Source organism: Dermacentor albipictus, chromosome 1, assembly GCF_038994185.2.
Source record: "Dermacentor albipictus isolate Rhodes 1998 colony chromosome 1, USDA_Dalb.pri_finalv2, whole genome shotgun sequence".
Classification (NCBI taxonomy): domain Eukaryota; kingdom Metazoa; phylum Arthropoda; class Arachnida; order Ixodida; family Ixodidae; genus Dermacentor; species Dermacentor albipictus.
Genome location: NC_091821.1, coordinates 329,700,477 through 329,717,288, shown reverse-complemented (window position 1 = coordinate 329,717,288; position 16,812 = coordinate 329,700,477). Strand labels below are relative to the sequence as shown.

The 16,812-nt window shown below is 42.6% G+C and overlaps 1 protein-coding gene across 6 annotated transcripts in view; it reads left to right on the top strand.

Annotated features, from left to right (window-relative positions):
• The window catches only part of LOC135909360 (uncharacterized), a 101,753-nt gene that overhangs the window by 45,804 nt on the left and 39,137 nt on the right, over nucleotides 1–16,812 (top strand). For 5 of the 6 annotated variants that reach the window (XM_065441335.1, XM_065441328.2, XM_065441320.2 and 2 more), the window contains 5 exons: nucleotides 12,503–12,721; nucleotides 13,889–13,998; nucleotides 14,726–14,860; nucleotides 15,002–15,085; nucleotides 16,183–16,286. In XM_065441335.1, coding sequence (XP_065297407.1) covers nucleotides 12,503–12,721; nucleotides 13,889–13,998; nucleotides 14,726–14,860; nucleotides 15,002–15,085; nucleotides 16,183–16,286 — 652 coding nt within the window. Of the gene's footprint in view, nucleotides 1–9,965; nucleotides 10,004–12,502; nucleotides 12,722–13,888; nucleotides 13,999–14,725; nucleotides 14,861–15,001; nucleotides 15,086–16,182; nucleotides 16,287–16,812 lie in introns of those variants that run through there. The other variant, XM_065441338.1, reaches the window with a different exon arrangement.

The window sequence follows — 16,812 nt, the reverse complement described above, 5'->3', positions numbered from 1 at the left end:
CTCTCCCTTTCTTGGGAATCCTATTATACTACGCGTTCCGGGAGGCGCTGTCTTTGTACAACTTCATGATGTCTGTATTTGCGTGTTTCTCGCCTTCCGCGGTATTGTTAGGCTGTTCTCTGGCATATTAGCTCAGTGGCTTCGGCGTTCTGATGTTGAGAAGAAAGTCGCAGGTCGAATTGCCGACCGCAACGGCCATATACGGATGAGGGTTGGGTGCAGATGCGCGCATGTACTGTGGTTTTGTGCGCACGCTAAAGAGCCCCGGTCGGTCGAAATAAATCCGGAGCCCTCCGTTGTATGGCCGCTCTTGTACATTCAGTGTTACATTGGGTCGTTGAAGCCTGTCAATAACGTATGAGTGTGTCAGTTCGCGCCTCTTGAGTGTAATGTATAATGATTCACCAATAAGCCTAGCAAGAATGTATTTCTTCAAATAGTTTTCGCCGTTGTCTGCTGCTCCAAGTCGTCGAAGGTACGCCACGCCATGGTATATTTTCTCGCGTGTTCTGCCGCCCACATGCGAGTGTCAAGAGCTTCTCTGGCGATGGCCCATTTTCCATTCGGCTGGAGCTTCAAAATTCCTGGCACGCTTTTGAATCGGTGAACGCGATCACTTCGCCGTTAACTTATTGTAACACGTACGGGCACCGTGCTCCGCGGGTGCTGCGTGGTTAGATCAGTGTGACATTCCTGTCAGAACTACTGCATCTCTTCACGCTTCGGGTAACTCGCGAAGCGAAGCGCTAGCGGCGAGCATCGCGCGAGCCGTGTAGAATGAATAAAGTCAAAAGAGAGAGAGAGGAAGGAAGGACGGAAAAAAATTTAATGCGCGTGTAGTGGAAGCAACGCTGCCGTGGTGCCGTGCGTTTGCGCAGCAGGCACTTTGCTACCGGTGCGGGTCGACGCCGCCGTCGAAATCTGCCCCTCTTGCCGCCGTTTCGTTTTTTCCCCTTTACCGCCGTACAACGCGCAAACTTCCCCCACCATGCACCTTTCGCTTTCTTTGCCTTCCTACATCTTCCTTTCTTTCTTTCTTTGGCTTTTGGTTTGATCTTCTTTTCTTTTCCCTTGCCCTGCGAAACGTCGTTTCCACGTGTCTCGTGCCGTGACGAGCCTTGGTGGTGGCGAGATGTCTTTTTCTTCGCACTTCGTGCAGCGCCGGCTGCCCGCTTTCTGTTTCCTTTTATTATTATTATTTTGTTTCCCCTTTTCGCCGGCGCTGTCAGATACGTCCTGTAGCAGTCGTCGCAATGACTGTTTCCCGCTCTGAAGCACCGAGTTGGTAGAAAGTCGGGAGCGTCGCGATGCGCTGCTTTGTCCGGCCGCCATCTTGCAGTGATAATCTTGTTGCTTGACCCGCCGCGGTGGCCCAGTTCTTCCGAGGTTGCGGGTTTGGATCCCGGCCGCGGCGGGGACCAAAATGAGAAAACGCTCGTGCACTAGACTTGGGCGCACGTCAAAGAACTCCAGGTGGTCAGAATGAATCCGGAACCCTCCACATCGGCGCCCTCATGATTTGAAACGTTAAACCCCGTGAATCAATTAACCTTCGTTGCGTGTACATCGCAAGCTCATGCACAGACCGTTGTAGCTGGGAAGCGGCGTTTGGGTGGCGGTCAGCTGAACGAATCATACGGAATGTGCTATGAAAACTTACAGATCGGCGTTTTTGTCTCTAGGACACCCACCGTGGTGGTGTAAAGGCTATGGCGTTGAGCTGTAAAGCCGAACGGCGTGGATCAAATCCCGCTGCGGCGGTCACATTTTGATGGTGGTAAAATGCAAGAATGCCCGCGCATGGGTGCATTTTAAAGAGACACCAAAGGAAACTGTTAAGTCATGCTAAATTGATACATCGATGCACTAGAACGTCTAAGGCGTTAATGTTATCGCGAACAGAGTTTTAATAAGGAAATCGAAGTAAATACAGGACACGGTTTGCGCCTCACCGGGGATGCATTCAAGTACTACATCCCGGTGACATGAGCACTCATTATAATCTGTCACTAATACTCAACCTTTCCTAATAAAAAGATAATTGCATTGCGTTATAAGACTGAAAAAAAAATGCTACTTATTCGGTTCTATTCGATGTTTAGAAGTAGAATTCCTTGACGTTACCCTTGACCACGACGTGGGCGGTCAAGAGGTTTCGTTTTCGCTCAACTCTGTGCAGTCCGCCCTTTCGCGTTTCATTAGTTTCCTTATCGCGTAGTCCTGCGCTGGTTTTGCTGGCTCGCAATGCTCATACAAACTGCAAGTAGCAGAGAATTGCACCTCCGTGTGACGTCGCGAGATGCCCGACCTATACGTGAACGGTCCACGCCACTTGACCGAAAGCAGCTGCAGCGGCGAATCCAACGCTGTAAAGCGTTTCTTCCGTTGCCGCGTGTGCGTTTTGCGCAAAAAACTGTAGCGCTGTCTGGCGTCGTTTTACTCACCTACGGCAGTAAAGGGCAGTGATGGCGTATGCGACGTCGCCGCCCCCGCCCGGCGGTGGGCGATTTCAATTGTGCCAAAGGTTACGCGCACCCTGCAGACGTGATTTTCTCTAAAACGAATTCTCTTGTTCGCACGAAACAAGCGCCGCGAGGTTTATGGAGTGATATTTGAACACCCCACGTTGACTTAATATTTGCCTTTAGTGTTCCTTCAAAGAACCCTAGGTAGTCAAAATTAATGCGGAGTTCCCCACTACGGCGTGCATCATAATCATATTGTGGTTCCGGCTCCCTGCCTTTCCTTCCTCCCTTCTCTCTCTCTCTCTCTCCCCCTCCCTCTGTTACATAAAACCCTGATTTATAAAATCATTATAAAATCATTATAAATCATTATAAAATAAAGACGCTTGCTCTTGCATCCGCAATGTCATCATAGAAAGCTGATGAAAAACAGTTAGCAGACTAACACTTTTGGCTAATTTCGTGATCGTGAGAACATTCTCACTAATACGAAATTGCTAATTTTGAGTTAAATAAATGAAAAATATATATGTCTGTGATCTCAAAAGAACAGAAAAATAATTTCATATTTGCTTGCACGTAGCTACATCTGCTGCATGTGGCCTCTGAGATGGCAGTGATGTGCTGCACAGCCTAGTGTACCACGGCCGCCATGAGCTGCTGCTACAATGCTACAAGCTTTTTCGCCACGACACTCAACTTTTGGCCAGGGCATTGCCCTCTTGGTTTTTCCGCTGTGTAGCTTCCAGGGTGCTGGCAGAGGCGAAAGAGAGAGAAAACTGGGTACCGGTGCAAAAAATCCACTTATAGTTGAAGGATTCAAAACATTTTCATGGCAAGAGATTCGGGGGGTGATGTACATCAATAATGAGGCCATTCACTGATTAGTTGGAAAAGTGTTTCAGGGACTCTTTAAATGGAAAGGTTTGACATTATAAAGCTACCAAAATGTAATTTTAAGCTTTACAGTTGGCTTCCAGGTTTTCAAATCAATAAGTTATCTATATTGAAACTAGGTTAAAAAGCTAAGTAGGGGCTGTTGCTCTCTATATGCTGTGCTGTACTGCACCATGCAAACATTCCTGTGGGGAAAGGACGACGACTCTTTAAAAGATCAAGACATGAAACTAACAGCTGCAGTTACACTCCAAACATGGCTCTCATCTTCAGCAGTTGATGCCTTTGCATTTCTAACACAGTATGACTTTCCTTCTTATGGGGGTCACGTCTTGCACTACATTTCTTTCCTCGTTGTTACATATCCTTATCACTAATAGTTTGCAGCCTATATTGGCAATGACCATGAAGGCAGGCCGCAACCGATGGCTTTTCCTTGTGAACCACCATCCTTCTGTCAAGGTCATTTCCTCGAGTGCACTGATGATAGTTGATTGCTGATGTATTGAGCACAAGGTTATATTGGCGCATCTCGTAGTTGAGGTTGTGCCCTCTTAGTCTAGCGTTTCTCAAATAGCCTTCTTGATTGTCTGCATTTGTACTATGGTACTGCTCCCTTCCTTATTGCATGTACTTCGCTGTTCTAGAGTGGCCTGTCCAAAGAGGATTCACAGACCAGTAAGGAACACTGACAGAAGCTATAAATTATTTTTTTGGGCTCTCTGGTAAGCTTCAGAAGAGTTATTCTTGCAATCACTGAGATCTGTGCAGCTTATAATTTGAGTGGAACCCACAAATGAGATGGTGTTTCACTCTTTAAATGAACGATGCTCTTCCTGATTGCTAAATTACTTTCTTGTAACCTCTGCGCACATGGCTCATGAGTCTGTAACTTAATGTCCCAGTAAGCATCAATTTCATTTAACAGATTACTGTCGCCCGTGTTTTGTTCTTGAAATATTTTTTGACATAGATAAATTCTGACTGCCTCTGTAATGTATGATCATTCCCTTTTCTCTTTCCTTAGTTCAGGTGCGTTCCTTTCATTCTGTGAAGCTCTACTGTTGACGCGCTGTCATTCACTGATGGCACAGTGCAACTAAGGAAAACTTGTAAGGTCAATGCTGTTGTAAAGATGTAGTGGATACATCAGAAGGAGACATGATAAGGCCCGCCTATAATTTGAATACATCAGTTAACGCTTCTCTTGTACAGAAGCTGAAAGCCTGATACTTTATAGCAACATCTTCACTGTTGTCCCAGCTGGTCAACATTATTTCTCAAGTAGGCATCGTTGCTTATCTAGACCAGTGTTGTTACACCAGGCTTTCCACCTTGGATGCAAGTCATGCTGAAAGTGGTAATATTTAATTTGAATGGCTTTTAAAAGAATTTGACTGTGAATGATCTGTACACATATGTACACACTATCGAAGGCATTGCTTGTATACAATTTAGCGAAAAAAATTACGGCAGAACTAATCTCGTGATGACTGTTGACAGTAATGCACTTAGCATTCGGGCAATGTGCACTGTATTTCTGAAGTTTGAAAGTTTTTTTAACATAAATAATGTATACAGTAGCAAAGTACACACTTTTGGGACCCAAAAAAATTTACAAATTTTTGGACCTAACAAAAGTCACATTTATTTAACATCTGTAGTATTCATTCTGAGACTTCCGTTGGTTCGACTATATCCAACGCATTCTGGTGTCCTGAGGTACCCTCTCTTGTGGTACTCATCTGCCAAGGTCACCTATGAGGATTGAGTTATAATGACGTCTTCATGATGCTGATGTAGTGACGACGATAGAATGATAAAGAAGAAAGGATGTTGATGGAACAACAAAGGCAGTATGATGACGACGGCATGACGACAATGACACGACCACGATGGCAGGAAAATGGTAGCACAACTGATTCGTGATAGCTACTGTCTGATGACGATGGCAAGACAATGATGCCATAAATATGATTGAATTATGACAGCATGATTACAATAGAACGACAAAAAGGAATGATGCCAGTGGATTGACGGAGGTGGTATGATGACGATGGCATGAAGAAAATGAGATGACATTAATGAAGTAATGGTAATGGTAAAATGACAGCATGACAACAATGGTATCGCAACGACTATGTAATTACGATGGCATGACGATGATGGCATGACAAGAGTCGCATGTCGAAGTTAGATTGATGACAATGGAATGACCGTGGCGGCATCATGACGGCAGTATGACGACGAATGCATTACAACTGTGTGATGACTACCCAAAGGCGACAATGGCATGGCAGTGGTACGAGGACAATGGGATGACGATGCATGTATTACGACAGTAGTGTAGCGATGGCTGTACAATGAAGCTTTTATGATGACGATGGTGTGAAGACGGTGGCATGACGAGATGTGCATGACGAAGCTGGAGTGACGTCGATAACACAACTACAATGGCATGACGACTACGATATGACATCAGATATGAGATATCAACTGTTTGACGACAACGCAATGACTACGACTTAACGACAACAGTAGCATATTCACGAATGAATGACAACAGTCTTATTAAGATATCATGATGAAGGCACTATGAAGATGGCGGCTTCATGACAATGGTATGATGACAACTGTGTGAAGCTGATGGTGTAATGATGACTACATGATGACAGTCGGATGATGAAGTTATGATGCCGATGGAAAGACTGTGACATCACAATGATGGTATGACAACGAATATGTGGTGATGACTGTATGACAATGATGCAGTGATGACGATGGCATGATGGCAGTATGATAACAATGGCAGGATGAAGAGTGTATCATGAAGCCTGTGTAGTGACAATGGCATGATGATGGCAGCATGACAAGAGTCAGATGACGAAAATGAAACGACTGCAACATCGTCACAACAGTGGCGTGACAACAAATACATGATGACTTTATGATGAATGTATGGCGATGACATGACGGTGACGGCAGAAGAGTGGGATAGCAAAGGTGGAATGACGACGATGCAACAACCATAAAATCATCACAACTACTAGGTATTGGATAACTAGGATCACTGGGTTGGTGCAGAAGGCATGATGCTATTGTATGACGAGAGTGAAATCGCGAAGTTTGAATGACGACGATGCAACGACTGTGATGGCATCGTGACCACAAGTGCACATTTTGTGGCCCCAGCTGGTAGACAACTTTGGCCTCTGTGTCAGCTTAAGAGGCTAGACAGATATATAGATAAATAGGCTCAAAACGGTTGAAGTAGGCAAAGAATGCTAATCGCTATAAAGATATGCTCGTGATCACGACCTACTGGAACTCCAGACCTGCACAGATATCCGGTTTCTATGGGAGCCACTTGCCCGCACTCTCGTTCAACCATTGGTTGTTGGTGTCGCTTTTATAACCTCTTTGTCTGCTACTCTACGGTTGACTGGTGCAGCGTTGTAATTAGTACGGCGGCTGTTGCGCTGTGACGACCTGCTTGTCTAGTTGATGATTTTTGCTAACACAGTTACAGTGATGTTACAAGGCTTTGATTGCTCACTTGGCTCCAAAATTTGACTGCCTAAAATGTCGGAGCGTGTAGTCCGCGCTGCTCTCTAAAAGAGCGTTAAATTGTTGCTCCTATTGCCTTTTTCAAGCAGATTATTATAAATCACATTGCTTATAGAGTTTGTAAAGTACACTACAGTTTCATTCTATACATTGTAAAATTCGTTTCTGCGCTCTTTAGAAACTTGAAACCACCGTAATGTTTGATGACAGAATGATTATCACTTATTTTAACTCTTAAAAGTTGTCCATGAATGCGTCGCGAGTTCAAAAAGTGAATTACGCACACAGCTTCACTGTGTACGTATCTTAAGCACCACCGTTATGCTGCCGCCGTACCACGCAGAAAAGCTAGCTTTACAGTTTGAAAAGAGTTCTGTGACACGATTTAAGGCCTGCAGAGCAGCATGTATTAAAGCACTTGGATCGCTTTTGCAAGCTTTCTACTGAACTAGACATACACCGACAATAAAAACAAGATATGCTCACCTTTCCTTGAAACAGAATTGATCAACATATTGCACATATGGGGCGGAGGACTTACTCGTGAATACTTTTACTGTACTTTTACCAGATCATCTGCCTTTCGCCACGGCACACAGCAGTAAATCCTAATGTCATCTACGACATTAGGCTATCTGTATTCTACGCAAAAAAGCTAGATTATCCCATGAATATTTTAAAACAATTTTTCCAGTCTCTTATGGAGGCTAGGAAAGGGAAATTTATGCCGTTGATCTAGCATTGCAGTTGCCACCTACACTGGTTGTTTAGATTTTTTGCACCGCTCCTCCTCTTTTAGTTTCACTATTCAAACACAAAGCATTCGCAAATATCTGTTTTCTTTTGTATATTTGTGAATTTATTCATTTACCACCAATACAAGCGCATTGTGCCTGCCGAAATGGCAGCATTAGCGCTGAACAGATTGCAGAAGCGGGCGACAGCGAACAGGTTATAGCTAGCGCCACTCTGCTCGTACGTTCTGTCCCTAGCGGCAAAAGGGGCAAACTAGACCAGGTGTGCTGGAGCAGGGAGATCTGTGCAGGTCTGGAGTTCAGTAGGTCGTGCTCGTGATATTCTTGGGATGTCTTGAAAAATATATTTGAGATGCAAAGTGTGATGCATTACAAAATGCTGCCATTTAGCGATGTTTCATACAAGTTTCAGGGTTCTGTGGCTTACGTCACACCCTATAATTGGCTTCCCATCCCTATCACTAGCTTTGTAAACTGCTTGGCAACATCTTATGTTTGCTGAGAGCTGGCCTCTGTTTTATCTTGATGGCACATGCTCTGAAAGATGTTACTTGTTATCCTGCTTATCTTTGTAGGCTGCTTTACAGCTTGCAGGTGATGGAGCATGTGGGCTATATGGTGGGTGCATTAATACTTGTTTTGTGCAGAGGTCTGTTTTCCAAGTTCCTTCAAGGTTTTCTTCGGTATCTTTCCATTGCAAGAACTTATGGAGCATGTGGACTATATGGTGCATGCATTATTATTAGTTTCTTGCAGAGGTTCGCTTTCCAAGTTTCTTCAAGGTTTCCTTGGGTATTCTTCCATTGCAAGCACTTTCTATGACTTTTTGTATCGGTTTTTTAGGTGACTGCACAAGTAAAAACTTACTGTAACACATCCTTGGCATTTCCACTTTCACCAGTGTGCATGAGGTTGATGCAAATCATTGCAAAGACATTGAAGTTTATTGTTAAGATCTACTAGGATATTTAGATGCAGAGCTTTAGAGCTGCAGCATGTTTAATTGGCTAAATGATAGTAACAGGGCACTTTCCCATGTAATCAACTAAATATTTTTTCATTGTTTCCCCTCATGTTTCACTTTCTGCTGATGGTGATAGTAGAAATAGCCTTGTTTTGCACTTGTGCGCTTATCTGAATGTACATGCTTATTTACTTTTAATAGATATTCTTGATGTTTGAGCATGAGACTGTTATTATTTGACAAATCTGAAGGAGCATGCATTCACTGACTGCTAGTATTTTAGGTACTGCCAATAAAGTAACATTGCTGCACAGTCAAACAAAATGAGCTTGAAGATAACTAGTTACAAGGTCACAAGCAGCTACTGGCCATACCCATTGCTACACGCAGTACAAAGCAGATGGAAAGAGAGGGGTTTTCTGGTTTGTTTTCTGCTGTATGTATCCAAGAAGCCGTACGAACTAGCACGATTACAATATTTACTGGCGGTGTGTTTCTTAGCTTTTGCTATTTTCTACATGTGCTTTAACACACTGCTTATGGAAAAACGGTGTTTTAGATCTGCTTTCTTCTTTCAGTTTTCTTTTTGGGCTCTGGTCTTTTATTGCAAAGTAAAGGATGCTAGAAGTCGTAGTGCTGTAAAAAGCTTTGGACTCTGTAGAGGTTGGCCAGCAACACAACAAAAAAATCTATGAAATGATTGAATGCTCAGGGTTTTTAATAGTCAACAATTATCTTTGATTTATCTGTTATTTTCTTTTATTCATCCATCTTTTATTTATTTTCTTTTATTCTTTTATCATTTGTTCAGGTATCTTTTGTCTTATTCGCTTGTTTTGCTTTTAAAATAGGCGGCTTGCTTGTAACGTAACTGATGCTTGTAATGCGCTTACACATACCACCTGTGCCATACAAAATTGTTTGTCTAGGGACAGCATCCATGCAACTGCGCAGCTGTTTTTTGTAGGAGTTTTCTTCAGGTCACAGGTGTGGGTTCTGCTTATTAGCTTGACACATGCTTATTCTTGGGCGCAGGAGATGTAAGTGTGAAAGAACACGGAGAATTAGGGGAGTGGTGCGAGGAGGGAAGGAAGCTGCCTGCACGAAGAGCCGTAGCAGCTGTGTGGCAGATCTGTCAGTAGCAAGTGACAGGCTAGAGGGCGGAGAGAGGAGTGAAGAGAGGGGTCAGAATGAAAAGCTAGAAAAGCAGTGACAGCTCGTTGGAAACCAGCCTATCCCGTCCAAGAGCAGGTGTTATGGCAAGAGTGTGTTACGGCCGTGCAGTAGTGGTTTGTGTGGGGTTTATTTTTTCTGAATGGTTAGCGACCGGCTATGGAAAAACATTTCTTTAAAAAGTAAGGTTTTTGTTTATTTTCTTTCCAAACTGCTTCACATGCAGCTGGTATGTTCAGCACTAGGAGCACTAGAGATCTGTTGCATTCTTATACACTACAGGCTAATTAATGCTGAACATATACAAGTATGCGGGATTCCTCTTCATTTCTTCTTTTGTCTATTGTTACAGTATATTGCAGCTGACAATCAGTTCATTTGGCAGTTTATCTAGACCACCCTTCCTTGTCATTCTCTTTTTTTTTTCTTTACCTGACAAAGGGCCTAGTGCTGATTTCGCCATATGGTGCAGTTGTTTGTGCAGGGGTTTGGGCCTGTTCATGCCATGCTTAGCAAATTATTCTCCCCTGAACTAATGTTTGGTTACAACAGGCAATGACTTGTTTTATGATACATGCTAGCGATGCCCTTGCAAGTCTTTTGCTGTGCTTTGTCTAGTGCACATATTCAAAAAGAGCAACATCGGCAATGCTCAGGTTTTTGCTTTACAACTTTAATGATTCAAGTATGCTAGCTAGTGATGCATGAAGTCATCTGACAGAACAGCGGCCATTGAAACAGAGAAAGGAATAAGAAAATGACCTTCTTTTCTTTGTAAGCTGACACAGGTTTGTGTTCTTGGAAAGTTTGGAGATTAAAAAAAAAAAAACTTTGCAGATGTATCGAATCCAGCAACTCAACTTCTAAGAAAGTGAAGCTGTATAATACCCAGTCACATGAGCATGCCAAAGGTCCTTTGAAGTTAAGGAGCATTGAGCTTTCAAAGGCACATTAGTTCGAGGGATATGTGTCGGTGCTGCACGGTCTCCAGATGGTCTCCGTTGAAGCTTTTAACAGAAACCGCAATGTATCCTTAGCGCTGCCATTGCCTCAAAAGTAATAAAAAAATATGGCCCAAGTGCATCTTATAATAAATTTATGTCATATTTTTTGCAGCCCTATTTAATTCTTCTAATGCATAGAAACATCAAAACAAAATGCATGCGTAGTAAAGGTATTACTTTACCAAATACAGATGTATTTATTGTAATGATGGCCACCATGTGTACCACTTCGTACACCCCATGTTGGCGTCGATTATTCGTTGTTGCCCTTTAGTATTATCACCTTGTTTTTTTTTCAATGCAATGATTGTGAAGATGAGCTACAACACTAAAGTGACGAGGGAAGAAGACGTGCAGAAAAATGCCGAGGAGACTGGGATGTCTAGCAGCCGCTAACCAAAAAACCAAATCGCACATGGTATTTGTGTTGTGTCGATGTTGCTGCTGATGACAGGCCGGGCCGGCGCTGCTGTACCGGCGCATTCATGATTGAGATTGCGGGTGTCCCGAAAGTGTTTAGTACTTTAGTAATAGTATTCTGTACTTATAAGCTTGTTCTGAAGAGGTAAAAATTGAACTTCCATATTTTTGGAGACTTTTTTTTTTTCTGCTGTTGGATGCCCTCTAGGCTTGAGAGTATTTCCTTGAGGTTTCAAAAGATGAATGCGCACTCCTTTGACTTAAAGCTCCCTTCCAGTAAAGTTCCTTTGCTGTGCCTGTGTGGCAGTGCACATTCTCCCTTGAAGTAAAGCATTTTTGGTTCAGAGGACTTTGAAAGTGCCTATGTGACCGGGGTATCGGGGAGTTCTCAAACCCTTTGGAAGTCCTGAGGGCCTGGTTTGCCACTGCTCGAAATATGCCAAGACTGCAAATGCTTCACTATATTTGGTGCAGTCCCTTTGCTATACCTGAGTCTTTTCAAACTATATGCAAGCTTAGCACTATTATAGTCTCAGCTATATCTGATGCGTGTTCCTGTATGCAGTGCTGTCTAACGTTAGCGTCCAGCTGTGCTTTACGACAGCTGGTTATACTTACTATTTTGGGCTGCGATGCAGGGTGCATTGCTGGGTGTTCTCTGGGTGAAAACATAATGCCCGCCAACAACTGAAGCACTTGAATATTCCGGTGCTTCTTTATTTTTTGTTTAAATCATTGGTTGAACAAGGGATGCTGATGGAGCCAATGTTGCAACAAGGGGACTTGCTGAAACACTGTTGACTTATAAGAATAAGCCCCCTAGTCAAAACAGGCAGCTAAGAAAACACTGTGTGACTTCCTTGACAGTTCAAGCCTCACCATCTGGCTGCTCTGTAACCTAACAGTGCCAGTGTATGGGGGAGGAAGCTGGGGCAGGGGATGACAAGCTGTCTCAAGGAAGTTGCTGCACAAGCTAACTATGGATGAACTTTTACCTGGTTGCTCTGTTGTATGTATGCAAACACAGAGTTCCCTTTCTTACCTTATAATCATTCAGGCGTCAGCAGATGTTGCTAGACAGTTACAGTGTGGTTATCGGTAATTTCCTTCCATTCCTGTTTCCTTATGTATTTTATTTACTTCAATAAACAACCAATTACTATGTCTATTGTTCGGCCACTCTTGATCACTCTATCTTGCTGTGAACCTCTTGTCTTGTGAAGTTACTAAGTGTGACTGGCTTCTGTCTTGCCACAGACGCCTTGAGGAAGAGCTGCAAGGTCATGTGCGGGAATCTACGCATCGAGAGGTCTGCAAGGATGGAGGCAAGAGCTGCGCCCACTGTAACTCAACTTTCAATCTTCTCTTCAACCGAAAGCTGGTGTGTCGGGAATGTGGCCTCTTTGTGTGCCGTGACTGTGCCACATATGACTCTCGAGACCGGGGATGGTACTGTCGCCTCTGTGAACAGCAGAGGTAAGGGCCTGCCGCAGCACTGTACTCCTCCTTTCTGCTCATTGCTGGCTAGGTGGAATGAAAAAAAAGAACAGAAAAGATTAGAGAAATAGGCTATATGTCGAGGAATTAAATTGGAATATTAAGTATGGGAAGATCAGCACATACCTCAAGGTTTTCAATGTTCCTGGACCACTGAGTGAAAAATGAGATAACACTGGACGATGAAATGGCCCTTGTATTGGAAGCTTAAAAACTCTGGAGTTCAGGTATTTTGACCTTGATCATTTCGAAACTTCAGTACTGCTACAAAAGCCCCAGTGTGTGGCCACCCTAAGCTTTTAATCCTTTACTATGTTTTCTGTTGGCAGCTCTTCCTGTAGCATATGGGCTAGAAGCTGCTGACTACCCCCCCCCCCCCCTTTTTTTTTTCACACTTGCTTTTATATTGAAAAATCCTGGATGCTCAATGCACTACAGAGCAATGCACTTATTATATGCAACAGCTTTCAGAAATCCATCATAGCTAAACTTGCAGTTCTCATTATATAATATTTATGGATTTTGTATTGTAGTTTTTGTTTATCCACTGTAGTGGTGCAGAGGCTTTGGTGCTGTGCTACTAAGCCTGAGGGCACAGGGTCTAATCTCAGCCACAGTGGCTGCATTTCGATGGAAGCAAAGTGCAAAAATACATGTGTATCATGTATTGGGTGCACGTTAAAGAACCTCAGCTGGTCAAAGTTAATCTGGAGTCCTCTGCTAAGGCATGCTTCATGATCAGTTTGTGGTTTTGCATGTAAAACCCCAGGATTTAATTTTCAAAGCTTTACTTTTGTGCTTGACGATTGAATAGGGTCGTCTACAAGTGGCAGCTAGCTCTTTTATGCAATGTCAAAGGAGGCGCGTGCGATTCCTGAAGACTGCATAAAGTGCCACAGGTAGACAGTTGTATGCCTCGACTTTGCACCTGTTGCAAGAAGTCTTGCTGCTGTTTGCTTTGAGCTAATGTGAAGCCAAGAATGTTAAATGTAACTTACTGTTATACGTGATAAATCTTTACAGTGGCATTGTTATGTTATTGTGCTTTGACATTGTATGTTCTGGCCTTGCTTGCATGTTGCCGAATGGTTGATTCGAGATTCCTCAAGTGAGTTTGTGTAAATGTGGAATGACTGTTTCCTTCAGGAGCCTGCGTGCACAGTCTTGCGAATGGTTTTACGATAATGTGAAGGTCAAATTCAACCATTTTGGAAGCACCAAGGTCCTGCTCTCCCTCTATGGTCCAAAGAAAACAGGCGAGTTTGCTTTACGTTATTGCACGGCAGTCCTGCCCAGAGTTGCATGCTATATGCTATGTGGCATGAGCAAGAAGTTGCGTTGCTGTTTTCGAAATTGGTGATAATGGTGGATAATTTCCAAGGGCTCTACTTTTGCATATGTTACGTAAACCCTGTGTTTTAGACTATCAACTCCTGATAAAGCTTCTAACACATAAGAATGAAAACTATGTTTCACTTTTGGTTGCATAACAAAATAAGTTGTGCTAATAAATGTTTGCCACGAAGTGGTGCATTGTTGAACTGTGACAATCTTGTTTTGATGTTGTGTGATGAGAGTTCCATTCAATCATTGTTTACTTCTTATCGGCGGCTCTGTAGAGGATGAGTTGGTAACCTGAAACTGACACTAATGTGTTGGCCTTTAGAGAGTGTACGTGTTAATATTAAAACAAGATAAGTTTGCCTGTTTTCTTTCTTCATTCTTTTCTTGTTTGCAGTATTATATTTAAAAACATAGGTAATTACCTATGACTTGGTGCTAATGCTTCCAACAGCTTCACAATTACAGTTCTAGAGCTTTCTTGTAAGTAGACTTCTAGCGTTGCTTGGCGGCTTCTGGCTGCCTGTAGGCAAGTAAGCATTCCATGACTTGAACAGTTGATTTCTATATTTGAAATTATCATTTCTGACATCTATCTTTAGTTGATCTAAATTCTGGTAGTGTTTTTTTTTTCTCCTGCAGACAAAGGATCTGACTTGGGAGCAACAGAACAAGAAGAATCTGATGTTCAGCAACATGTAGAATCTGTAATCGAGAGCCTCCTAGGCGAATCTCTAGATTCTGCCTCTGTGAGTCATCTCTACAGGCACCCTCTTTGTGAGTGTTTTTAAGTTCTGGCATTAACCTTCTTTTGCGTGCGTGCGAGTTTAATCCATTAATTTTTTGTCTGCCTTTCGGTCTTTTGCATAATGTATTCTGATTCTTTTATGCTTTGCTGCTCATGCTTGCTTCTCACAGATGAAAAGACCTTTGCTGATCACCGTGAGAAGCTCCTAGAGGGTGTTTCTCAATTTACACGAGCCCTTCTTATTGCCTTGCAAGGTGAGCATAAAGCCTTTCTTTCTTCAGTTGTTTTCTTCTTTTAGTTTTTTAAGCATGTGCTTTCCGTTAGTGACAGTAACTCCTGTGTGCTGTGGCAACGATTATTAAAATAGTTATGAATTGTAAGTCAATAGGTATCTGTAGGTACTATGAACATAAATTCAAACATAAACAAGTTTGAACAGACAGAAGTACTATGTTATGATCCCGTGTTAGTGAGCGCTTATGACACACGCAAGCTTTGTTCTCTGGAGTGCAGTTAAGGGACTGCAGAACATTCAGGGATTGAATATAGAAAGATACATCATCACATGTTCATAAAGTCATGCATAAGATGTATTCCTGTTAATTTTTTTTTTCTATTTGCATTTCAATTTATGCTGATGGCATATAAACATTTGCTGTGACTGTGAAATATACTGTGGCTTATTGCAGAGCTTGGTATAGTGCTTATAGGTTTTCCGGACTGATTTTTGTAGGCATTAGTGTTTCTTTTTAGAGATGTATGGTTAGACCTGTGGTGATATGGTAACCCTAAACCCACGCTTCACTGCTGATAACATTAAAAGTACATGAACTCTTTTTCTTGTCTTGTGTTGTGACACATTGTACTAGTGTAAGGAATGTGCAAAGAGCTGTTTTAGTGTTGCTCTGCCCAGCACATTTTAAAAGTTTGTCCTAAAGTTCTTGTTTCTAGTTCAGCAATGTGAAGCAAAGACTGGTGGTTTGGGCATTTTAGTTAGCTGTATCCCAAAATCTAGGGAGTGGAGCAGTATGAGTACAGACTTGTTTTCTTGTATAATTACACAGTTTTAATGGCGTCTCCTTCATAATGACTGTTGTGCGCTGTTTTACGTCGCTCAACCCTGGTACAGTGGCCTCTGGAAAAGACAAGCAGGTTTCCAAAGTCCCTTCATGTTAGTTCTGTTTAGTTTCACAGAGGCGCACTGAATCTATGGGAGCTACTCGAAAGGACCCAAACTGTTCAGATAATGTGCGAATTTAGCTGTTCTTTTGTACATTAACGGCATTATAGTTTTCCATAACTATGCATACAGCTTGGCACAATAGGACTTTGTCTCTTGATGTGAATGCAGGCAAGCAATGTGAAGGAGACTTGACACCTACAAGCACACATGCCAGACTCAAGGAGCTAATATTTAACCTTACTAAGGATGTGGAGACTCTTCCCCTCTTGCAGGTAGGTTCGCTTCTGTTTCTTTCTTGGGTAGATTACTGGAAGAACTTCTGAATTAGCCTTTGGGAAAGAAAGCAAAGTCATTGTTAATCGACAGTGGCTGACAACAGGATGTCTACTTGGCTTCCTGTTTGTATACTTTGGAATATTGTGGTGTTTACCAAACCTGGAATTTTCCACGAATTTGTCAGCTGTGAAAAATTTGGGGAAAAATTGAATTTTTTACTTCCATCACTATGACTAAAAAAAATTGGTACCTACCCCAATTAAATTTGGCAAAGATAGTGCTATGCCAGGATTAAGCAAAGTTTTTTCCAAACCTATGCAGTCTGCAAATAATTGGTGGTGTCCAAATCCACACCTCAGAGATGGCTCTTTTCATGTAACAGAAGCTAATCTCAAAGGCTATCCTTTTGCTAACTGCATGCAACAAAAGCAATTTTGAAGCTGGAAATGCATTATATATAGACTCCACGTTTTGCATACTTCCTATAGTGTCTTTTTTGAGTGTGAGCCTGGTGGGTGGTTT